At 37.6% G+C, this 26120-nt stretch overlaps 1 protein-coding gene across 1 annotated transcript in view; it reads right to left on the bottom strand.

The window, feature by feature from the left end:
- Positions 1 to 1745: 1745 nt before the first annotated feature.
- Positions 1746 to 26120, bottom strand: part of BTAF1 (B-TFIID TATA-box binding protein associated factor 1) — a 43668-nt gene continuing 19293 nt past the window's right edge. The window contains exons 9-38 of the mRNA XM_066323804.1: positions 25193 to 25282; positions 23140 to 23235; positions 22728 to 22904; positions 22067 to 22207; positions 21832 to 21956; positions 21064 to 21184; positions 20883 to 20987; positions 20514 to 20663; positions 19790 to 19932; positions 19450 to 19624; positions 18780 to 18983; positions 17459 to 17885; positions 16222 to 16412; positions 15148 to 15301; positions 14948 to 15057; positions 12870 to 13071; positions 12337 to 12485; positions 9774 to 9926; positions 9167 to 9288; positions 8790 to 8957; positions 8534 to 8611; positions 8295 to 8424; positions 7493 to 7634; positions 7194 to 7324; positions 6645 to 6770; positions 5743 to 5895; positions 4958 to 5169; positions 4643 to 4802; positions 3900 to 4070; positions 1746 to 3660 (exon numbers count right to left, since the gene is read on the bottom strand). Coding sequence (XP_066179901.1) covers positions 3514 to 3660; positions 3900 to 4070; positions 4643 to 4802; positions 4958 to 5169; positions 5743 to 5895; positions 6645 to 6770; positions 7194 to 7324; positions 7493 to 7634; positions 8295 to 8424; positions 8534 to 8611; positions 8790 to 8957; positions 9167 to 9288; positions 9774 to 9926; positions 12337 to 12485; positions 12870 to 13071; positions 14948 to 15057; positions 15148 to 15301; positions 16222 to 16412; positions 17459 to 17885; positions 18780 to 18983; positions 19450 to 19624; positions 19790 to 19932; positions 20514 to 20663; positions 20883 to 20987; positions 21064 to 21184; positions 21832 to 21956; positions 22067 to 22207; positions 22728 to 22904; positions 23140 to 23235; positions 25193 to 25282 — 4653 coding nt within the window. The 3' untranslated portion in view covers positions 1746 to 3513. The remainder of the gene's footprint in view (positions 3661 to 3899; positions 4071 to 4642; positions 4803 to 4957; positions 5170 to 5742; positions 5896 to 6644; positions 6771 to 7193; positions 7325 to 7492; positions 7635 to 8294; positions 8425 to 8533; positions 8612 to 8789; positions 8958 to 9166; positions 9289 to 9773; positions 9927 to 12336; positions 12486 to 12869; positions 13072 to 14947; positions 15058 to 15147; positions 15302 to 16221; positions 16413 to 17458; positions 17886 to 18779; positions 18984 to 19449; positions 19625 to 19789; positions 19933 to 20513; positions 20664 to 20882; positions 20988 to 21063; positions 21185 to 21831; positions 21957 to 22066; positions 22208 to 22727; positions 22905 to 23139; positions 23236 to 25192; positions 25283 to 26120) is intronic.

The raw sequence follows: 26120 nt of genomic DNA, 5'->3' as shown, positions 1-26120 counted from the left end.
TTTACCATTTGTAAGCAAGCTAATAAAAGCTTTGGTATGTGAATATGTTTTCATCTTAGAAGTTTTCCACAGTTCCTAACATGGCTTAAAAGTTGCTGTACTTCTGCTTGAACTAAGGCTTAATTAGACATGTGTGCTCTTGACCATACAACCTGCAGAACCACCAGACAGGAGGAAAGTTGGGGATACCACTAATGGTAAATGTAGGCATTTGTCTTTGAATCTGGTAATCTTAAAGGTAAAATATAAGATTTTTAAAGATAATGGACTAAAATAAAAGACTCTACTTGAATTAAGTTTAGTTAAATTTAATCACTATGTATACCTTGGATGTGTAATTTTGCTTTCAGCAAGCTTGGAAAAAAACCAACTTCCAAAAGCATTAGGGAGAATTCTAGAAATCTGCAATTTGCAGAAAGCAAGTAGCTTCCTACCTAAGTGAATTCCAAAGACAACATGTATGGAGAAAGACAGACTTGTTACAACAAATTCTTAGTTAAACTAAGTACAACAGGCACAGCAGAAGGTGTGTTCAAGCAGAACTGGTGCATGTTTGCAGAAGGTAGTTCTCCATTTAGTTTTAAGCAGAATTTCAAGCAGTCCTTAAGTTTGGTTGAAAAGCAGCCTTATGTGTACAGTTGTTTCCAAGTGATTCCTTTCAGCCCAGAATGTGGTCACCAGTCAGAGGCACATTAGCAAGCTCTGAGTCAAGGAACTACATTAATTTAGAGGTCTGGCTTTGGTGACTATTAAGTGGTTTTTGTATGCTATTAAATGATGAGAGAGACTAGTTTAATTCAGTACAAATCACACACAATGCATCAAGCCTTGAGTATGAGGCAATGGAGCAGGGTCCCCAGAGAAGTTATGGATGCCCAATCCCTGGAAGTGTTCAAGGCCAGGTTCGACAGATCTTGGAGCACTGTGGTATAGTGGAAGGTGTCCCTGCCCATGGAAGGGCTTTGGAACTGGATGATTTTTAGGGTCACTGCCAACCCAAAGGAAACCATGCATGGTTCTATTCAGTTCATGCTTCTTTGTGCCGCCACCTGCAGTCAATCAAGGCTTAGGCTGTATCCTCGTTAGGAAGTAACAACCTGTACTAGGGGCAGAGCTGGAGAGCAAAATGGTTGGTGCTGAGAATCTGACATATTTGAAGGTTTCATTTCAACCTAGAAATAAAGAAACTTTCCTATTCCTGCCCAGACCCTGGTCTGGGTCCAGCTGAATACCCATAAAAGAAATCAAATGCAGTTAGATCAAATGCATTCTAAGAGCTATTTCTTGCTGGAGTTTTGCTGTAAGCGAATCCAGTTTGTGCACTGAGGACACTGCACAAACAAGCCAGATCTCGGCAAATGCTCTGCTAGTTTGAAAAGCATAGAAAGGCTCTTTGTTAGATATTAAGGTAATGAAACCAAATTTTTTATATAGCTGGTGCAGTGCTCCTGTCAGGTTATGCTTGAAAGCATTAATTCACAGAACATTTGAAATCAGTCAGTACATATAGTAATCTTGAAATAATTATTCTAGGTTCTGCCTTCCCCTGTTTTTCAGGTGCAGGAGTCTTCTTGACGTGATATCCAAGAGAGCCATCGCTAAAATTATTATGGTTGCATAGCAACCTCAATGTGATAAATAACTGGCTTAAAACAGTCCTATGCTGCCTATTTCTTTCACAACAGGACCCAAACAGTTTTTTTAGTATTGCACCTAATAAAACTCTTGAAGAAAAACATATGCAATTTTTACCACTAAAGAAGTTTCTTTATTCAAATATCTCATTATTTCTAGGCACTATCACCAAATTACTGCACCAAGTTATCTTCAAGTACGCATTATTCCAGCACTGTAACTTCTCTGCAAACACCACCAAGCCCCATCTTGTCTCCTCTGCTTGGATCATCAGCTGAAAGCACAACAGAAATACTCTGATGGTGGAAATCAACAACTGTAATACTCATAATCCAGCTGTAATTTCCAAAAGCGTAAGGTTTCTTATGCAGCCAGATAAGTATTCCCTACAGAAACAAAACTAAACACAGACAAACTCAACATACAACTTATACATTCCCAGTTTGTTTTATTTTCATGGAATGCTAATTTAGGTACAATCTGGCAGTTCATAACTACTGAAATGTGACATTAATTTGTCTCCAATGCTGTAGAACTGTCTTGATTTATATAGTTTTAAAACAATCTTATTTTACAATAGTTGAGGTCTCTGGTGGTTTTTAAGCTCTGATGCTTAAGCACACAGCAAGCTACAAACCTTAGGTTTTATATTTATACATATATTCTAAGTATTCAGACAACTGCTGTAAGTTATCTATAATTTAATATTTATAAAAAGTGCATATACTGGTACATATGCACATCTAGAAACACTTTTACTACTGCCTCCCTTTTTTTATAAAAAGCTGCATAACATACAGCCATATTATTCTCACTCACTGCTATTAAAGTCTCTTACTATCTTTGTTACACAATTTTAACTATTCAATTACCTCAAACTGAATGTAGGTATTCCTATGTATATTTTCTCCTAAAGAAAAAAAGTCCTCCCTATTCCTTTAAGAAGCTTTAATCATGCATCAGTTCAGTACACAGTCACTTTTAGCATGGATTTTAGAATCCTAGACAGTGTAAAATCTACTTCTGGAAAACGTCTGTCTGTATATTTAATTTCTTCTTTTAGTTACAAAAAATATATAGGATTGAAACATATGGAATACATGCATCTCTCAAAGTGGCTATATTCTAGCCTTATAGATAAATTAAAAAAGTACACCCCTGCTAACAGGATGCAAACATGGCCTCAAATAGGCCATTACCTGTATTTAATAGAGCTCATTACATTAAAAAGTTCAAGTCAGCTGTTCTCACAAGATGATGTCAAAAGACTGAAGAGCGTGATGTATTTATAGTCAATATACAAAGGTGGGTGCACAGACCTAGTGCCCACTTCATTATTCAATACTTTCAAGGCTTCTAGGCTTTGCCTCTGGTGATATAAGTCCTGAAATAATCTGAATGAAAGCTTAAGTTGAAAATTGCTTTTTTAGTACACCATAAAAGCAAGTTGTGTTTTAAAGAAAATTGTACACTGAACAACCTGAAGTACTCACTGAAACAACTGTACAAAACTATTACAGATATAGAAAGAAATAATGGTGGACTTAAATGCAAACACAAGTAACATTTGTTAACGAATGAAAAACCTGCTTTGTTTTCTTTTACCAAGTAAGAATTTGCAGCTGTTCAGAACAAGTAGAATTAAAATCACCTCACAATGTTTACATTTAAAGTTTTTATACAGTGCAAACGTTTAAGACAGAATAACTTCCCAGTGAAACAGCTGACACTGCTTCGTGCCAGTCTTTCGAAGATTCTTCTTTCGGTAAGTCTATTTACACATTAAGCTAAAGGTTCACTCTATATGCTTTGAAGTTTGCTGAATATCAGCAGAAAAATACGTGAACTAGCAGCAGTTGTATTACAAATATGTGATGGTTACTTTAATGAATGCATAAAGTTTTCAAGACTGTATTCAGTGTCATACTGCTCTTGATCCCATAGTTCTCCAAGGTTTTCGAGTACTGATTTCATTGATGCTTTCCCAGAAGAGGTAGAGGTATCTGCTTTTTCAGTTTTGCCATCCTTCACAAAAGAAAAAAATTCCTGTTAATATACAGAACAATATTTTCAAGAATCTAACATATTCTTTAAGTCTGATAATTCCTCTGGGGAAATATCTCTTCCTCCTGTTGTTCAGAGAGCTGTCTACTCTTCATCCGTCCAACTTAAGCGTTTGTGTAATTAAATTTTACATTTCAAAGCAAAGCTTTTCTCTAAGCTGATTCTATTTTTGGTGGGTATATGTAAAAATATTTCTTTACCTTGTCAAGAGTGAACAGATCAAGAAGCTGCTCTGTTCCCATGCTTTGCAGGCTTGCATTTTCCTGGCTGATCACTGTATTTGCAATATTCATTTTGAACTTTTGAAGGCCCATGATCTTCTCTTCCAGAGTTCCCCTGGTTATCAGGCGATACACATTAACAACACGTTTCTGAAAGAAAAGAAGCACACTTAGCTAGAAAGTATCATCTTAGGTATAATATGATATAAAAACAAAGCATAATCTTTTAGTGTATATCATGGACAGTCTAGAAGCAGTTTGGCTTGGAGCTACCCTTCAGTAACTGTACTCAGTTTGACAGACATCAGATGGAAAGCATGAGACTATGCTGCTATACAGTACAGGCATCTTCAGATGCCTCTACTCTGGAAGAATTCACTGGTTTTTACAGCTCTTGGGGAAGACTACCAACAGTCACTCCTGCCCTGTCCAAGCACCAGAGAAGGACAATCCTGTGGACTGTCCCCTCATCATCCCTTACTCCCCCAAAGGGTGATTGTTCTCTGGCCTTCCCCCAGGAGCTCTGGGAGTACAGAAGAGAAGATTTATGAAGTTGGGGGTGGAATAGGGAGGTACACAATTCAGCAGCTGGCTTATTTGCAAGAAACGAATTGAAGCTTGGTAGAAACCTAGAGATGTCACTTTATTATACATTACAAACTCTCTCAAGCAAGTTTAGCAGAGAAAAGCCACTCCTTTATGGGAATTGAAGAGATTTTCACCTGCCCAATGCGATGTGCCCGATCCATGGCTTGCAGGTCTCTCATAGGGTTCCAGTCGTGTTCCACAAATACAACTGTGTCAGCCCCTGTCAAGTTCAGTCCCAGCCCACCAACATGAGTGGTGAGCAAAAGAACATCTATAGATGGGTCATTATTAAACCTGCATACAAAAAGAAGTATGATAAGTCTCATTTAAATCAAGAATTTATGAACTTCCTCTGCTTTGAGGAGGACAAAACCCCCAGTTTTGTACCATATAAATAATACAGTTCATTAAAGTTGGCCTCATACTGGTTATGAGGGGATAAGGCATACCGGGAAACAATGGAATGTCTCTGCCCAGCAGGAATGCTGCCATCGAGTCGTAAGTAAGTAACTGAAGGTAACTGAGGTCTGAGAAGGTCGTGCTCCACTATATCCAACATACTCTTCAGCTGACAGAAGATAAGCACTCTGTGCTGGGCCACAACAGCTTCTGTACCACTTTCTGAAGATCCACCATTCCCCAAACCACAGTCTAGCAGCAGCTTTAAGTAAAAGAATATTAAAGTGTGTCATTAAAATGGCTGTAGATCTCATGTAAGCATTGACATTCGTTGATTATCAAAAGTAGGAATGAGAGAAAACTACAGAAGGAAGTATCTAAATGACAGTCACTTAAATGACAAGAAGGCAAAGTTTGGCTTCCCTGTCAAACTATGAAAAGCTTGAGACATTAAAAAAAACCCACCAGATTTTCTTCACTTAAGTTCTATTGTAAGTGAAGCTATGCAATGCAAACTAACTTTATCAAGAAAGTAGTCTCCTGTGTAATAAAAATGAAAAAAATTCTGCAACAAGAGAGACGAAAATGTAACAGAAAGTTTTCCATTTGCCAACAAGTTACATAAACATTGTCGCCATGAAGATTGTGTTCTCCCTCCCTCTTGAATTATCAAGGAAAATTTGGCATATCCCTGAAACACCCTTGCCTTTTTTTTTTTCCACTGGCTACTTAATTTTTATTAAGAAGAGTTTCCATATTGATGAAATCTTAAACATAACATCCTCAACTGTAACAGCAGTATTTGGGGAATTTAAGACAACACATGTCCACTTACTTGTTTTAAAGCAGACAGTTTAGGTGCATGTTGGATATCCCGAAGGGATGAATTCTGAGCTGCAAGCTGCTCTGTAATTCTCTTGTATTCTGGATGTTGGGTTGTGAGCACTAAAGCTGGATGGTTGCAGAGCTTCCGTAAGTACTGCAGTGCCTTTCATTATTTAAGAAATGAAATTCAGAGAAATAATTAGCAAGAACACAGTTACAGAAAAAGGATTAACAGAACTGATTATAAGTACAGGGGTCACTTGGCCACATTCCACAATCTGGACTTTATGGTGTGTTTTTATCAAAGTTGCACATTTAAAACCTTAATTTCAAATTGTATCCCAACACTGTTATACTCATTGTGATCTTAGGACCTTCTTTCAGGAAAAATGCAAGAATTACCATTTCCCACACTTTCATCTGAGTCTGCAGTAGAGGAAATGGGTTTGGGAGCAGTTTGAGAATAATTGTTTCAAATTCACCAAGAGTTAATCTGCAATTCTGTAAGATTGTGAACCTTCATAAATTCGTATCTACCCTAAGGAAACATATTGTCCATGTTTTAGAATCTTAATGTTAAAGTGTAACAGCTGATGCAATCAGAATTACTTTCCTCATTCTTAGGTTTTGCTTTCTCAGTGCTCAGTTTTTACAAGATCCACAGAACAGTTCTACACCAACTGAGCAGATCACATTAAGAATATGAGGCAGCATTATGCTTCATAAGACACAAAGCTGTAATTTAAACATAACATCTATACATCACATTCCAGCCATAAATACTCTACTTAGATCATATGACCACAAATGTCTAAGTTTACTATCTGGATTTTCATTTTTTTCTAAACCTATAAATACAGTCACCAAAAAACGTACGTACTAGGTAATTAAAATTACTGAATAAAACTGTACCTGAAATACATGACCTGTAGATTTAAGCTTTGGTTTTTCAGTTTCTTCACTCAGTGAAATTGAAGAAACAGTTTCATCAATATCACATTTGGCACGAGACTTGGCAAAATCTTCATAAAGCTGAACCTGTAGACCAGACAAGAGAATGAGAGTGTTTTTTCCTGGCAGAAGAGAGACAGTCCTATTCAGAGTTCAGTTTCAAGTTAAAATTCTGAATCATACATCAAGAAAGCTATTTCATATGTAACACAAGATAAACATTAACAACAGAATTCTCTTGCCATTTGTTTTCTTTCCACTTGGAAATTATTATTGAAAAACAATCTGCAGATCCCTACACGTTCCTGAAAAATAGCCAAAATTAAGCTCAAGAAATGCTCTATTACTGCAGGACCAGAATTGGTGAGTTGAACACATATTACAACATTATTTTAGTACATCCAGAGAAATGTCTCAGCTGGAATCAGACAGACACAGGAATATAGAATTCATGCCTTGGTGGTCTTAACTGTGCTGAAAAATAAACTTTCAGCCACTTTTTAAGCATACCTGTAGAGGGCTGAGAATACAGTAATAATCTTGAATAATTTTGGGTGGGAGATCTTGCAGCACATCCTCTTTCATTCTCCTCAGCAGGAACGGCAGGACTTGGCGGTGCAGAGCTTCCATTGCGAGTACCCCTAGTGAGGGCAACAGCACCAGTGTTTTAGAAGAAAAACATTTTCTTCAAAACATTCAGCTCCCCTTCAATCTCTGATGTTAGAACTAACCAAACTTTTTCTTTTCAATAGCAGTTCTCATTTAAAAGGCTAAAACAAAACCCCAAAGATTAAACATTTGATCCTCACCAGCCTCTTGCTCTCGACTGGAGCTTCGGGCATCTCTGCTTGCCAGGATTGGTTTGCCGTAACGAGCTGCAAACTGGCGTTCAGTGCCCAAGAATCCTGGCATTAGGAAGTCAAACAATGACCACAACTCCAAGACATTGTTCTGAACACAAAAGAAACATTCGATAGATTATTTACAGAAATAAGTTGTTGCAAGTTATCAGAAAAAAACTTCCATACATATTTAAAACCCTCCAAACTTCACACTACAACCCAGTCCCAAGCTTCTGCAGCTTGGTGGCTCTTTCGTCCGAGTTACAGAAATACCTCTACATGCACTTGAATGCACAAATGGACTTCCCACTGTGTCCAGTGCCTTAAGCCACACCCAGAGTTCTTATGGTTAACAAAACCCAGGACACACCAGGGGTCTTGGTCCTGAGTGAGGCAGATACTGCACATGCAAGTCATTAGGACAAAGCTCAAAATCTGGAGATCTCAGAATTGAGCTTCCTGCTAATTTTACTTGAGGCATAGGTAAATAGTCTCTTCCCTGCCTGACACCTAAAGAGGAAGTGGTAGAAAAAGTCTTGCTACCAACTTTTGAACCCCATTAATGCCACAAAACCTATATTCACTCCCCTATACACAGGTATACCAGGAAAGGGAAAAGATGTCATTTTTGAGCATTTACAAGTGAAATGCTGTTTTGCAATACATACTTTGAACAAGATGGTTGTTAAAAGGTACAATAAAACTGAGTCCAAGATAGACCTATCCTGTTTGTTTTCTACTATTCATCCAGAATAGAAAAATCAGTTACCTGGATTGGTGTCCCAGAAAGAATTACTCTGTAATTAGCAGTCAGCTGTTTCACTGCTTTTGACAGCTTTGTTTTTCCATTTTTTATTACATGTCCTTCATCAAGAATGCAGTAATTAAACTTAATATTTCTAGAAAAGAAGAACACAGACTTAGGTAGCATTTAAAATTCTAAGCTATTAGAATTCTAATTTAAAATTCTAAGCTATTAAAAACCTCAGAAAATAAGCCAATTCTTACCTGAAGAAGTCAATGTCATTTCTTACAACATCATATGAAGCCACTATGAGATTGTGTCTTTTCACCTGGTGTTGCAATCTTAAGGAAACAAAATGAGGAGTTAATTAAAGTGTTCCTTACACGTTTTTATTTCAGCCTTTAGATACCATCACAAGTGCTCCCATGCCCACAAACTACTCTACTAGTAGTAAACTGAAAAATTCAATGTGGGATATTTTACTCTAAACCAGTTATAAATGCAGTATGGGTTGGTTACCTTGCTCTCTCAGTAGGAGGTCCTGTATAGTGCAACGGATTAAGATACTCTTTTGAACAAAATTTGCCCACTTCATCCACCCAGTGTCCTGTGAGAGTAGGAGGACACACCACCAAGGAAGGAAGAGGAACACTGTCCACCAGTTTTGTTCTTGCATATTCCTGAGCCCTTTAAGAGTATAAAATAAAGTTTAAAAAAGATTGTTTTTCACAGAAGAGTTGAGGTGGGAAGGGGCCTGTGGAGGCCACCTGGGTCCAAACCCCCCCATCCGAGCACAACCACCTACAGTCACAGTTGCCCAGGACTATGCCCAAATTCATTACCACACAAGACTGACCGTCAAAGTCTAAGACAGAATGTTATTTGCTTAAGCTTACCTGAGGCAATGATCACCTGCAAGAATGCAAATGGATTGTAAAGTTTTTCCTAAGCCCATGTCATCACAAAGAATTCCATGAAGTTTGTATTTATTGAGAAATGCAAGCCAGTTTACTCCATCCTGAAATTAGAAAAGGAGAGTGCCATAAGGAAAAGCTGGCTTTTTGCTAGTTGAGTTTCAGTTCAAACATCCATATTTTCAATGATCCAGCACTGCTAAACTAGGTGCTAGTTTCCCACCACAGGTGCATCTACAACAACTCATTCACTAGAAGTGGGGGAAATAAAGGGAAAACCAAACCCAAATGGTACAGTGAGGCTTGGCTTTGCAGTGGTGGGCTGCCAGTCAGTGTTAGCAAGGCACAGCCCACTGGCCATTCCCATACAAAAAAAGCAAAATCCCGAAAGGGGAAAAAATATCATTAGAACAGTAAAAGAAGCATGCATTATTTCATCTGTTCTTCCTTATCCAGACTCTAAGATACACACTGCGCAACTGAAACCAAAACACTCAAAAATCCACAAGAGAAGTGCCAGTACCTACACCTACTATTCCATGAAATCATCTCAGACTGGAACTTTTAAAATAAAAGGACAAGCTGTTACCTGCTGGTATTTTCTGAGCTCCGCTTTGATTGGTACTGGAATTTCATAGTTTTCCAGTTTTTTCCCATCCAGTAGTTGTTCCAGAAAGTGACGTTCTTTAGCCTTCATTCTGATTAATTCTTCAGACATGTTTGGTGGGTCTGGTATACCAGCCTAGGGCAACATTTTTAGAGCAGTCATGTGAGGACTACAGGACTTAAAATGCCACACAGAGGAGAAGAAGAAATTAAACCTCATGCTCACTCAGACATTTCAAACATACAGTGAAAATCTGCAATCTTCTCAACTGTATGAATCTAAACTCAGGACTTAAATACTATATTTAGTTACACTTGTTTGATTACTTGCAGGTCAACATATGCAGTGTTGTAAGATGCAAGAGACAAATCCTGCCCCAAATGGACATGTTGAAAAGACTGATAGAAAATTCTGGTCATGCTGCTGAGATTCTACAAAGACTGAGCTACTCTACCTCTAATCAGAGAGCTTATCTGGCTGGCTAGAGAATCCTATGACACCTGCTTCTCTCGAGCCACAAGCTACCATCCAAAGTTTGATGGATTTTTCTCCTACACAGTAGAATTAAATCTTAAGTGACACCGAAATCCACAGGACAAATTCAAGCAGTTGGGAACTGCTGGGAGAAAAGAAAAAAAACCCCTGAACCTCTGCTTGTAACAGCAGACCTTTACTTCCTAAGTACTCCCCATACAGGCCAGAAGCCCAAAGAAGGCATTTGGGATCCAAATATGCTCATTCTTGCTTGCTAATAACACACAGTAGCAGCAGAGGCACTGCTATTTTCCCACCATCACATCTGTCCCCATTTTTCTGGGCCTGCTCCATCTTTAGTCAGCTTTGCTTCAAAACCCAACTTAATAATCACTTACAGAGGGCTCTTGGCTAAAAAAACCAAACCCATGATCCAATAATTCAACGCTGTATGTGGTTAGTAAGGAAGGGGGACGTTAGTAGTGCCCCATATGATATTTAAGTACATAGAAAGACAGCAGCCTCCTTGTTCAATGCTCTGCCTACCTCTCCCTTTTAGACGAACTCATCTGCAGTATGAACACTAGGCCAGGTAATTTGGTTCAAGTAGGTTGTAAACTTGCAGCAGGATTGCTTATCAATACAAGTTTGATTAAGTTGAACCATTCATCTTACAATCCTTCTCTCAGTCATACTTTCATTTCTTTATAGTTGCAGGAATAATCAATTTGAGCATAAAGATGCAGGAAACAGACCATAGTTAAGCAGCCCCAACTCACGCAATACTGTTTATTTATTAAACAAAATACTGTTCCATGACAATACAAGTATTTTCTCCCATTATTAATCTGCTTCACTCTATCCTTACATATTTAATATATAAATATATATTTATATATATTAAATATATATTACATATTTAATATATAAATATATAAATAACTGATACCGAACTTTCTTAACCAGAAAGGGAAATTTTAAGCCACTTCTTCCATAACTATGGAAAAGAAACATGATGTGATCATGCATATGCATGCAATTAATAAAACAAGTACAGTATATTTTTTTAAGAGATTCTCACTAAATTTTATTAAAATGTCTTTAACCCCCTCAAGCCCTAAGCTATGAGTATTCCACAGGACTGTGTTTAAGATGTGTACGAAGAAGGGCCCTGGTGCAAATGGCACTGCAATGAACGTGCCAGAAATTAAGTTCTTTGCCCACTTTCAACTTGTGCAACATCTCAGCCTAAGTACACAAAGTAAGTGCTCCTGTTAAAGCAGATTGCTAGTTATCAAATTCTAAGGTTCTATTACACTGAATTGAAAAGTGAAATAATAAAAACCCATTAAGCTGACAATTCTTTTTCATTTTTGCTGTGGAAATTCTAAACTGTCTTCTATTACCATCTGGTGGTCACATTAAGTTACTTAGAAGCACTGTAGTCCTCGATGCACAACATTAGAAGTTGTCTGAGGCATGCAAATTGTAGCAGGAGTGAAAGACTGAAGCAGATCTCTAGACACTAGTTAGACATTACTGCATCATAATACACAATATTTTGTCTAAATATGTAGGGTGGTGCTTTTTGATTTTAACTAGTAATAAGTGATCCTATTTATCTCCACACTATTTCTATGCTGCTATTTTTGATTTTTCTTTTAAACCAGTATTGCTTTTGTACATTTCTCTTGACAACATACTCAGCAACATCCATACCTAAGGAGAGTGCACATAGAACTCCTAAAACTTTAAAATCCAAACTAAGAAAAGCAGCATTACCCACAAAATTAATAAATCTGCCATTTAATTTTGTGTATACAGCTGAAATGAGCTTCTTGTAAAGAGAAATTTTATTTTAACATTAAATGAGAAAATTGCTAACACAGGGTCCAATTTTGCTCATTTTACTTATAAAGGGTGCACCTTTCATTATCTGCTATGGACTTGACACCTATAAAACCAGTTACTTATTCAGTATTTCATATGCCAGAAGCCTGGACTGTGCAGCTGGTGAAAGAGAGGATCCAGGACAGTTCACATACTGCATATACTTTCAGCTTGAGCTTACCTCAAGAGGCATCAGTCTAATCAGCGTGGCAAAGCACTGAGTAGCCATAAAGCGTACACTGTTTGTCTGATCACTCATTCTACCCAGAACTGGAACCACTAGAAGAACAATGTATGGAACAATACCAACATCCAGCTGCTCCATTACACCTGGAGTGTCTATTAAGGAAATAGTTTTTAACAGTTCAGGTTTGTCTGACAGGTATATACCCAGGAGATTTCACTCGGTATCATTAATTGTTACACTCGGGTGAATGAGATTTCTACTGACAAAACAATGAAGAAGCAGGGAAATCTGAGCTACCCAATTACATTTGGCCAGCAAAATGTGGGGTTTGAGAGACTGAATTACTTCCACCAAAACGTCAAAGGACAACAGAAATGAAAGCTTCCCCTGTTTCTTTCCACAGGAGAAAAAACAGCTTAGTATTTTATTTCATTCCTCCTCTCATTTTTTTTCAGGCAACCATTTTTGTTCACCCAAATGAAACAACAGTAAAGTGTCTACATTTTTGAATACACACGCAAGGATACATGCCAGTGCTTCAATTGCACCTTCTTGTTTGGTGTTGTCATCTATTGCTCCCAGCCAGGGTAGGACTTTCTCTAGAAAGATATTCATTGTTTCCATGGTTGCTATTTTGCTCATAACACCCACACACCGGGATGCCATGTGTCTCACAGCAGTGCTGGGATGTTGAAGGCACATGTAAAGATGAGGCAAATGCTGTATTAACTGAATAAAAGAAAAAGGTGTGGGGAGTAAAGATTAATACAAAATATAAACAAATTGGTGATTTTTTTGGAACCACAGAGTCTTTTAAATGCTTAAAATAGCTCCTTTCCAAGATACAATTGCTTAGAACTAAGAAATTATTTCAGAAGAAAAAGGCAATTTAAACTTTGAATGCATGTTACTCTCAAATACAGATAAAATTCAGAGCAACAAAATATTTAGCATTTCAGTCAAAATCAAAATTAATGAAGCCCTTAGTTAGCAAGGAAGTGTTTCACACTGAAAATTCAGTACCCAGAACTTCTTATTAAAAAAAAAAAAAAGTTATTTCTTAAACACAGTTACAAAGACTTAAGAACTCCTTCCAGCTAGCAAATTGTCCTAGACTCTTTTCCTTTGTGTTTAGCAGATTAATTACTTATGTTGGGTATCTCAATAATTCTGTGTGACAAGGAGGACATCTAGAAGGAAATCTCCATCTCCCCAGCAGGGTAATGCACCTGTGTCTTTGGTATATGTATGTGTCTTTTTAATCAGTGCAGATACGCTTTTTGTACGGGATACCTAAACAGACAGTCAGGCTTTTCCTAGTGTGGAAGTCCCTAACTACTAGCTTGATGAAACAAGTTCAGCCTCTGAGAATTTCTACAATGTTTTTTAAACTGCATACAGTATTAGCAATACCAAAACCAATCTACACAATAACTACATATCACATTTATGTGTATATATATAAAATGCACATATTAGAAGTCTTTCCATGGCATATGCTAAATGCACTCAAAATCACTTCAGTATTTTATTAAAATAAACAAAAAAATGCCACATGATTCTTCTCCATCTGCTCAGAATTCTGTAGCCCTTCATTACAGCCATCCTTTCCAGACTTCTGGCCTACTTACTCCTTGCATGGAGCCTTCTCATATATTTCTGTCATCCTGTTGCCCTTCTCTGCGTCTCTTCCAAAACTACTAATTCTGAAATAGAGTACTGCAGACAGGCTAGTACTGAAAATTTTGTTAGATGCAGACATAAGGATGACTTTTTTGTTCTGTTTCTTCCTTAACTTTTTAAACCAGTACTTTACTGATACTTTCACAGAATTATCCTAACTCCAGGATTCTCTCCCAAGTTCAGAGAAAGAAACCATTTTTTAAATGATCAAATCTAGTCTAGTTGTGGGTAAACTGAGGTCTCCATAATTCTTGCATTCCCTGCACAGGCAGCCTTTCTGACAACCTTCAGTCTGGTACAGAGTAGCCAGGCACTAAATTGACTTTAGTACTACCATTTTGCCCCTGCTCTGGCCACACGAACTGCATGTCAGTTTGTGCATTATAAGTCAAATCATTTCAGTCAGCCACACAATGCTGCATAACCACATTTTTATCTGTACTTTCATAACAAACAGGAGGCATCATGTTACCACTTTGTTCCTCAGGTTTAGGAAATACAGAATTAGAATAAAGCATAGCAGAAATACCGATTCCAGTGTAACACAACAGTATAAATATAATCATAACTCAAACACTGGACACCATGTTGTTTGGAATCTCATCCAAAAAAGGCAAAGGCTAAATTTTTGGTAGCTGTTTGCTTTTATGGTTTGTTTTACAACCTCCATAAACGACAGAATTTAACATCCTATAGAATACAGGGGGAAAAGCAGCTTTAAAACAGAACATCTTGACTGCTGGTGGGTATGCCTTCAGTTCATCAAGACTAGGACAGAGGACTTAGCGAACAGACAGGCTAATGAGTGACTAAAACACCATTTGAGCAAAATCAGAAAAACATCTAAGCAAAAAAAATAGACTTAAACCACTAGCAATAAAGAAGAAACTGAACTGTTTCATGCAAACTGTTTCATGATTACCAGAGGATGTAGCTGAGTATCCATTGAAGCTGCTGTTGTTTCAAAAACCTGCAAGGAATTCACCAGCTCCTGGGCTGGAGCATCTCCTTTTTCCAGTAACGACTTTCGGTCTGGTAAAAACATTGAAAGTGCTCAGTTTAAGACTGACATACTGGCTCCAGCCTGCCACCCATCCCAGATTAAATCAGAAGTATAATTACCAAAATTATTTATGTGAATGTTGTTCCTTAACGAACCAACCATAGCATCCCAGAGATGTGGCAATCCTGTTGCCATTTCAGCGCCAAAATGTTTAGCTATAGTAGATAAGGCAAATTCAGCTCCTCTTCTCTGTACAACATAAGGTTTCTGAGCCTAGAATTAAACAATTCAACAAAAGAGCAAGGTTAGATATAATAAGTAACAATTATTTTCAAGGATGACCTCTCATTACACGGGCATTGAATTTTGATTGTGTTTATACATACCTACAACACATTCACCGACAGGTTTTTCCCAAGTTAATTACTTTATTCTTTATGCATATGAAAAAAATAAATATTTTATAGTCAATTATTTAAAGCCTATAAATTTGAGATTTGGCCTTTGCTGATACTGGTCTATTTCAACAAGATGTTTCCAAGTGGTTCTGGTTCCAGACCCTCAAATATTGCCAATACAGTGACACCAAGAACAGTACTATACTACAAAACTTACAATACTTGATTTGTTATTTACCCTCCTCTCTTGTTCCCACCCTCTTTGGCAAAGCAAAATTAATAAACACTAAGAATTAAGAACAAAATTTACAACTCTTAGGACTTTAGGAGTTCACAGCAGTCCTGCCTAAAATCTTATTGAAACATGTGGAAGCTGGAAATTAGTCAAAGGGAAGAGTTTAGGACATCACGTGTGGAAGTCACACAAACATGCTACTTTCACAGTCATATATCAATTGCTGGTTTTAATGCTTCAGAGGCATACAGCAGGAATTGAGATGGACCAACACTAATACAGGCAGGACACAGTTTGTGTCCTCTTGTGTTTGTTCCACACTATGTGGAAATCCATCTGCGTAAACTTATATTGATATTCATATTCTATAGTAATTATAACATTTCAGGAGTTATTGATGTTCTTAATGACGAACATTTAAAACACCAAACATAAGCTCTGTTTTGTGATGCAAAACCCCTGCCATCCAATACAATACAATGGTATCAACTCCAGTGAATTCAAAGTAATGGAAAGGAGGGGTGGATGTCAAGTTGCAAATTCAAGCTTTTGAAATGTACCTCATCGAGTTCTGTAGGAATGCTTCCACTGCTGCCTGTGGGGAGATCTGCAATAGGGGCTTTTGGAGCCTTTGGAGTAGGACCTCGCCGACTTGTGATGGCAAAAGCAGCTTTCTGATGTCTGTACAGTGTAATTATTCCCCTGTGCTTCGTAACTGTGTGCTGCATACCATCTTTATCAGAGTTGGGCCCTAAAAGAAAAGGGAGAACAGCTGACAACAATTTAAGCTGCAGTTTAAGACACAGGGGGAAGTGAGAGCTACCTACAAGTCATCTGCTGATTCTGCTTTAAAAAAACCCATAATTTTTTCCGCCCTTGAGGACGATGACTCTTCAGCACAGAGAAAAGTTACTGTGCTAGGAGCACATTACTTACTTGGAATGAAAAGTTAAGTGTGCACACTGCCAGAAATTGTAATCCAGCAAGAAGCACAGGTAACACATCGATTAAACATAAAACATTCACACAATTTTATTTCATAAAAAGCACATTAGGTTCTAAAGTCTCAACCAATTTATGTTCTGTGTCCTTTAAAAGAGTTCAATACTTCTGTCACAATACAGTGAAAGATGTCATTAGTATCTTTGGATTTGTTGATATTTCTATGTATACTAAAGAGCATTATTTTCAATCAGATATGAATGTTATTCTACTCTGAGATAAACGAGGACACATTCATTAAGAAAGAGTAAAACACAATAGTCAAACCTTAAAGCAGATTAGAATCTTTGAGGCTATTAAGATCTTAATTGGGTTAATCTGGGCTGTTCATTCAAAACATACATTTTCAATAATGGACAGCCATTTAAAGAATCCATGACCACTGCATGCATGGGATGATTTTATTAATTTTGAACACTGTCCTCAGCTTTTTATCTTATGATTAGCCTATGGAATATAACACAAGTCACACATCTTTAACAGGCTACTTTAATTTTTGTTTTTACTCAATAACATCTGTAAGTGAAATGTGATCATAACTGGATAGTAACCGAACAAGACTCAATATCTGGAAATTGGAATTGAAGTATTTTATAGATACATATATAGCTATAAACAAATACACAGCTTGTGCTGTGCACATAGTTTAAGATAGCTAAATGAAATCATTACTAATAAATACTCCGATGCTGGCATTTTAAAAATCAATGAAAACAAGTCTCATTCAAATACTCATTTCAACAGTTCAGAAATAAGCACAGACATTAAGAATCCTGGCAGTCTTAGGGATGATACCTTTTGAGTTTTCATGGCTACCCTGAGGCTGTGCAGGACATGCTGCCAGTGGGGTAAGATGTGGATCCACACACAGAGAATTGCAGAGATTTTTTATAATCTTTGAGTTGGGACAAGGAGATCTTGTTGTACACTGCTGAAGTAACTTTGCTATACATGAAGCCACGTAGTTTTGTACTAGTGTATTCTCTTCTTTTTTGATAGCTTCCATTAAGGGTTTTATAACAGGATTTAGTTTTTCTGGAAGTTGCTGCAAGTTCACAACTGCACACGCTGCAAAGGTATGGACTCGCATATGCAACACTTGCCATTCTTGATTTGTTTCTGTAACAGTCATTTGAACTTGTTGCCTTTTACTGTCCAACTGTTGCAGAACTTTAGGATTCAAAGTAAAGGATGATGTCACCTCATTGAAAACAGAAGTAACCTAAGAGAAAGGAAAAAACAATTACAAATCTGTTTCACTGAGTATAAAAGAGGATATCCTCAAGGCACAACTTGAGTCACTTGACCACATATCACTATCCCTATTTTCCCAGTAAATAATAGGAAATGCTCCAAAATGTAGTTTCTGGGGATCCTGAACTGCAAAGAGATCAGAGAAAATCAGGTATACCATAGACATTTAAAGTCTAGATTCCCAAAGCTACAAGAGCAGTTTATGTACTCCTGCAAATTTAGATTGTCCCATATCTGTCAGTTCTACCCAGATATTCTTGAAATAAGTAAGCATGTGACAGATTAGCAAAGCAGAATGTGAATACAAGAATCCAGGAAGGATGTGCAAGCTCCTGTGCATGAACAAGTTGTTTCTCAGCTGATTTTCTTTTGAGGAAAGAGACTGGGATAAAAATCTAAGAAAAAGGCACAACAAAGTAGTTTCAGAATCTTCCATACCCTTTCCCACTCACAACTGGTTGACTATTGTTGCTTAAATCTTTCACTGGAAAAAGATTAAAAGCAGATTAAAAGGTCAGGGGCAACGGGCGGAGGTCTAGAATTGACATAGTCTATTTACAAGTCTTCTGACAATGGTTTTGAAGCCCGCTTTGTTTTTCTGTGTGTACATTTCAATAGTGAATCCACACCCAGGATGAGAACACTCCGTTTTATTCTCCCATTAAGTATGTACCTTGCACTTGATTTTTGTCAGACTGTAAACACACCTCAGGGGAAACCGTAAGAATGTGTAAAGATTCTTTTTCATGAGATATGCAAAGGTCACCACGTTATTTCTGCAAGTTACTGTCTATGTAGTAATTATCCAGAAGGTATTTCAAGACAACAGATTTGGAGGAAAGGCAGGCATGCCTCTACTTACCAGCTCATTAGCTTGATCTATTGTAAATACACTGCAGTTTACTCTGTTTCCAATGTCAATGTGTGCATCAGCTAGCAATGAGATGAGTTGTTTACATTCATTTTGCATTCGTGTAAAAGGAACAGCAATTTCATCATAATAGAGATGTTCAGAAAGGACACCAAGTAAACGAGGTTGAACACAAATAGCCACAGTTGTACACTCCTGTAATAGAAAAACACAATTTGCATTTCTGAATAATCACAATTCCTTTTGTTCAGTCTTGGGTAGCTCAATCTAGCGACAAAAACCCAGTTTCCAGAAGGACTATCAACATTTATAATCCAGAATATAAAGGATTAGGAACAAAAAGTCAGCCACTAGAAATGACAGAGAGTAGAGAAAAGACAGTCACCTTAAAAGGAACCACTGACCTTAGATAGAAGGCATCTTGAGAATAGATTTGAGGAAAAAATGTGAGCATATTTACTGATTCATAGTTCTGACAGCTGGCATTTATCTACTGAGTCCTGTATTCCTCCACTTGTCTAATGATCAAGATTTTGGTATTTAGATGTATAAACACAATTTTAGCTTAGCTTGAAATAAGATTTCAGGAGGTAAGTATCACACAACAAGCAGTGGATTGAGATAGTAAGTAAAACTTATTTTTGCTGCAGAAACAACCTACCTTTTGCAAGGCTGCCCACTCACAGATTACTAACGCAACACTAATCCTCTGCAAGGCAGATTTAGAATTCAAGTGGAAGAGCAGTAGCTGAGCTAATGATTCAGCTGGCTTGATTTCTTGAGTAACAGTATTTACACCTGGGTCACAAATGCAGCAACAAAGTGCTCCCAGCAACCTGACAAAACAAACAAGAACAGTCACTTCAATGTTATAATTACTCTGCAATCAATGATTTAAAATGAAGATGCCAAAATAGTAGTTAGATTTTGGCAAAACCACTACATATTATAAAAAAATACATTGCTTTTAAGTATTTTTTTCATATTTCCTGTAAACTGACTTTGCTGCCATCATCCGAGCACGCATGACAACGTAATCCCTGGTTGCTGGATCTTCTGCAATGCTGTCTGCCCCAGCAATGTACTCCTGAATCACTTCCTTATTCTGGGTTTGACCTTGACGCAGTTTAGCACCTGCTTTTTCCTATGGAATAAGGGAAAGGTTGAAAGCGTGTTTGCAATGAAGAGATGAATTCATATTCCATAACAATACAAATAACCACCACACCACGAAAAAGTTGGACTAAAAACACTTCTTAGGTAACAGATTTCTTAAAGTAGTAATCTTGTAAATCATCTCTACATTAACAGCATTCTGTAGTCCAATAAAATGCATTCAACATTCCTTCACTATAATATTATGGTTAATACTTGACATACAGCTGATAAACACAGAGGAAAAAGGAAATCTCTCTCCGCGTGTTCACACAAATAACACAGTGCTTTTGGATTTAACTCAGTCCCGCAAACAGATAGCTTTAGAGCCATGTATATAAAGACTTCATCAAGTACCCATGTGGAGAACACAGCAGAACTTTAACTTTCATGAATAACCTGACAAGAACCCTTTTGCTCTACACAGACTTGAGGCCTGTAAGACAGTTTACATTTAGAACTGTAGAAAGGCACCACTACCCCCTCCTACATCCTTAGACTGTGTTTGACATACAGCTAAACAATTTCCTACTTTCCTCAGAACAGTCAGTGAGGCCACATTTCACTTACTTTGGACCTGGTTTTTACTTCTAGTAACATGTTTAAGTCGATGGGCAAATGAGATGGCTGCATCATTAAGCAGAGCCAGGCTCCCATCCATGGACAAGCAGCTGCAACAACATACTGTACAGATGCCTTGTTTAACAGTTCCAGCCACACCTTGGGAAAGAACCACAGTAGAAAACATGACAAATTTGTACATAAGATCATACACATGCTGAGAAACTGCAGGAACACTCATTTGCTCTACATTAAAGCATCACACAGGGCAATAGCAAAGTATTTAACATGAGCACACTTCATCTGCACAAAAGTACAGAGGATTTAAAAGAACAGGATACACAAGCACTATATCTAGGTGGTAAGTCATGCAAATACCTTGTGAATAAGATCCAGAATTTCTTGGTTGCTTTCTAAGATACAAAACTGAAATATGTGCCTCAACATGTCTTGCAGAATTGGAGTCAGCCATGTTGAAGAACTCTGAAACAAGGATATCATATGACCATGATCATATTCCAATATGCATCACAGTAAGACACTAATAACTAATTCTTACCTGGTCTTGGGTAGACAACAGTGTGAATAACGTTTCCAGTGCTGCTTTTCGCACAGACGATATTGTGTGATGCAAGAATGGCCACACACGTGGGACCAAAACTGTCAGGGATTGCTGAATACTACAGGACAGGAAGATGTAGAGGCAGGTGTCAGGGATAAAAACACACATCGAGCTAAGCTGAATTTGTTTAGTCTTTTAAACCAAAAGAAAGCTTTATGAAAGGAAAGTATTGCATATACTTGGAGATTTTAGGTGAAGGATCAAGTTACTACAGCTTATATGTTTAAAATAGTTTGAGTTGATATCTTTTTTCAGGAAAATACTGGTTTGGGTTTTTTTAACTGGAATAGAGAACTAGTCCATTTAAGCATGTATTTTTCCCAGATGTTTTACCATGTTTTCTTCCCAGATTATACTTTAGGCTTTGTTCAACTGTTTAGAAAAAAGGAGGGGCTGTTTCTGTTCTGAAGTTGCTATTAGGCAGTTATGACTTTACAAATAATTAAAAACAAGCTTGCATCTTTTTAGCATGAACTGGCATATCAGCTGATGCAAGTAGTGCACACTGAATTAAAGACAACATTAGTAACAAAACTTCATTCTTTACTCTGGATTTGGGCAACCACCAGCCACCAGCTTCAGCAGTGCCAATAATACAGGATGAGCAAAATCAAATGTGTACATCATCTACCTTTAGTGAAGATACTGTGAGTTTACCGCACATATTATGAAAAATTTAACATACTTAGATGCAGTTCCTGTTACCTGCATTTGCGGACCTGAGGGTAAGTCAGAAGAGATGAAAGAAGGATCATGATACTGTTTGTGGATGCTGTCAAGTCATCCAACTCCAGAAGTGCATCCCACAAGGTATTAAGAATAAAAGGCACCTACACAAATAAGCAGAGGTGGTTTATTATTAAAAAAACAAAACCAGTGATGCCTCTAAGCATTATTTTCTTCACTTAGACCAAAAGTGAACTTAAAACAGTTCAGTCACCTTCTGAGATTGAAGCTGGACCAAGCTTTCTACTACTGGTACTAAAGATGCTGCAGCAACAGCTCTGACATCATCATCCAGATCTTGCAGACCATCAATTATTGCAGGCAACACTTTAGGCAATAAAGTGTTGATCATGTCCTGCCAAAAAGAGCAAAAGCATTTTTAAACAAAAAAAAACCTTAAAAAGGTACAACCAACCAAGATGTAGCCCGTGTGTGTGAATGAACCGGATAGCTTCAAAGGGATGGTACAGGTCCAAGATGGTAATCCAAATATTTTAAGTTACCATTCATGAAATTAAATATAGGTTATAAATTTAATGAACTGTAACACAGCTTAGTTTTGGTACAAACAAAGCTCAGTGTCTGCAGAATACCACCTAAATACTTCTTGTAACGCTCTGCTCTGTTACCTCACATACTAGAGTATCACCAGGACCAGGCAGGCATACCCTCTATTTTTAATGTTTTCTGCAAGAACAGCTTGCACTATATACTTGCAGCATGGATATAAAAGTGCAGTCACACATCTCAACCCACAGGACTGCAGTGCAAGCAAGTTTGCTTTATCACACCCATCTACTGTTCAGCCACATCCTCTACCTTGAGCAGAGATTTCTGATCCAAAGTTCTCTACGATTTGTCACAAGGGTTATTACCTGACGCACTGCCAAAGCATACTTTATTCCTAGGAGACCACCATGTCTCACTTCCCACTGTTCCTGTGTAAGCAGCTTCAGGAGAACATCCACCGTTTTATGAACACCAGTTTCATTCATGTGTTTCAGTACTACTCCCAAAGTCTGAGCACAAGTCTCACGCACTGGTGCCACTACCTAGGAAAAAGTAAATGATAGAATAGGTACTTCTGTAGGAAATTTGACTTAAGAGTCAAATGACCAAACTGCTACACAAACAAGGTGAAGCCTATGTATCAGTTACATTTAATAAGCATCTGTGAGGAGTTATAACAGGCATATGCAGTAGCACTACACAAGGCACAGCCAAGTTGCTGCAGTGTTATCTCCTGCAGAAACCCGATCTGTTCATGCAAAGGTAACTTAAACTTACTTCATCTGAAACAAAGTCTCCAAATCTGTCTAGTGCAAACACACAAAGAAGTCTAATAACCAAGTCTTCTAGCCACTCCTGATGCTGCTGAATCATCTGTAAGAAAATTTGAACACCTTGACTATGTTTTGTGATATTCTTACTTTAGCTAAAATTGGTAAAAGACATGACAACAAACATTCACACTGATTCAATATAATTCTCCTGCAGATACAGTCCAAGCCAAGTAGTCAGCACTAATTCAACTCTCCTGGATTACTATAAACATCATAACCTGGTTGTTTTCTTCTCTAAAAACACAGTACCTTTATCAAAAGGCTAGTGTCCTGCTTGCAGCTGGGACAGAGTTGGGTTTTTTTCTCAGTGGCTGGTACAGTGCTGTGTTCTGGAGTCAGTATAAGAATAATGGTGATACTACACCAATGTTCTGGTTGCTGCTACATCATGCTAACCTTAAGCCAAAGACTTCAGATGTCTCATGCTTTGCCAGTGAGGAGGTACACAAAAAGTAGAGAGGAAGCATGGCTGGGATACGTGACAAAGGGACATTCCACACCAGAAGGGGCTGAGTGGTGGTTGGGGCCAGGCTGAGCTTTGGTCAGAGGGTGGTATGCAATTACATCATGCAGTCCTTGGTTGTCTTGGGTTTTAATTCTCTCTCTCCTTTTCATTACTGTTACTACAATTAGTACTGTTGTTACAATGTTTTACTTTGTTTCAATTTTGAAACTGCTGTTTTCTCAACCTATTAACTTTACTTCTTTCCTGATAGGCCCTGAACCCTCCCCATACCACTAGAGAGGGGAGTGAGAAAGAGGCTGTGTGATGCTTTGTTGCCTGCTGAAGCTAAAACACAACAGCTTGATAGCATCTTGTAAGGTGGACAATTTATTCCTACACAGCACACAGAGTAAAGTAATTCAGAAAAATCTATACTGACTAACAGCAACACATCCTAGGCAATTAATATGCTGAAAGCATATTTACAAGTAAACAAGCTCTAAAGCAGTACCTCGCTGTGGGAGACCCAGTGAAAGGAACTTTCTTTTCAGTTTCATCTCCTCCAGATTTATCCAAGCTCATCTTGAAGCTGTGGCCTCTGCTAGATACCAGTAACTCTAGTTTTTTTCTCAGGGCATAAGACCCATTAAAAACAACTGCTCAGGCATCATCCTTCTCATCTCCACTATGTGCCTACTAGGTCACCACTTCCCTTGAGAACTACCCTTTTAATGAACAACACTTAAAGCATATCCTGGATTTCATATTCCCACACATGCCAAAGAATCATACCCAGCATAGGGCACACACAGCAGGCTTTGAAGCTAGCTAGAGTACACATTTTTTCAATAAATAGTTAAGAAATGGTTTAAAGCATTTTATCATTACAGATTGTGTTATTACTACCCAGCCATATCCATGGAACAAATACTACTCCACAGGGAAGCAAGGAAAGAGAAGTTTTTCCTTTTTCTATTTACAAAGTATGCTGAGGTACACTGATGTATCTCTCATTCTTCAACTCTGTAAGCCACAGGCTCTTCCTGCTGCTCCTACAGCAGGGGAGTCAGTAGGAATCTGGATTAAATTCGCTATTAGTAAACAAGTTATTACTCTCAGGATATTTTTAAAATATTGTTCTCCTTTTAAAAAGACTATTTTAATTCCTTTTCTCATTATAAAGAGAGCAGGTCGATAGAGTCCTCTTATTATTTAAGCAAGTAGAGTTAGATGGTCAGAGACACAACAAGAGCATTTTGTTTCAGCACAGGCTTACCAGGACTTGAGAACAGCATATTCTAACACAGAAGGTAATGGTTTAAAAACTTTATACACAACCAACATATTAATGGCTAATTATACAGTAGTATTGGGTTCTGCATAGGCCTTCTAAAACCAATATTTTGTCAGTGATGCGGTGATGTCATCCAGGTGACTGAGCAGAAAAGTCTTTATACTCCCCCACATCACACACTTGTTGCAGTGTTTTAAGAAGTCTCTTTTCTAAACTTCATTTAAATAAAATATTAAGTCTACATAACCGCAAACTTACCTCCTCTAAAGAGCTATCTCCCATTTTACCACCACTTTTACCATGAGCTTTAAGTATCTCTCTCAGTCCAGTACCTGCACCATGTCGAACCTAAGAAAGTGAAATAAAAAGTCACTTTTAAAATACTAAGGAACAGAAGACAAAACCCATGTTGGAAAATGGAAATAATACTACTGTATTCTTAACAGAGATATTTCAAGAGCTGCAGAATTAGCACTACTTAGACTTGTGGGTATTATTAGATCAAATCGCATATTAAAATAATCACCTGTCCAAAAATCAACCTCCTTTTTCCCAAGTATTTGCCAGCTTATGAACAGAAGCAATTAAGAACTGCTTCTATTCATTAATATGTTATAATACTTGCAGAAATGCAGCTAACATTCATTTACTTTCACTTTACTATGCTATATAGCACTAGTTGTCAAAGAGAAGTTTGAAGATATTACTGTTTTTATTACGTTTATGAACTAAAGCAAATCAATATTATTATAGTATCATGCACTTCAAATTTAAAATTTTTCTACAACTCTCTATTTCTGGAACAGAGTCTGGATAATCACTGAATATTCTGGAGTCAGCAAAACAAATTTCTGGGAATTACTATTCTGTGTAACTTACAAAACTGCCTTGCTTGACTGGATTTTAGAAACAAGTGAACAAGTGATATGGGAATGCAAATTATAGGCACGTGCATGTTCTCACCAAACATGAACAGTTGAACACACTAAGGAAGAGTTTTGAAAATAACAAAAGACCAGTAGAAAGATGTGCTTAAGACACACCTGTTTCTGGTATTTTTGATACCTAACTCGACTAGTAAATGGCTTCTCAAGGAAAGCTCACTCAACAGATATGCAAAGTTGCAAAAGCAGAGTTTTGAACCAGGTTCTCATTGAGAGGCCTTTACATAAGTTAGTAGGGAATT

The sequence above is a fragment of the Sylvia atricapilla genome, chromosome 8 (assembly GCF_009819655.1).
Source record: "Sylvia atricapilla isolate bSylAtr1 chromosome 8, bSylAtr1.pri, whole genome shotgun sequence".
Taxonomy (NCBI): domain Eukaryota; kingdom Metazoa; phylum Chordata; class Aves; order Passeriformes; family Sylviidae; genus Sylvia; species Sylvia atricapilla.
Note: the sequence above shows the minus strand (reverse complement) of the source record. Positions and strands in the feature narration are given on the sequence as shown.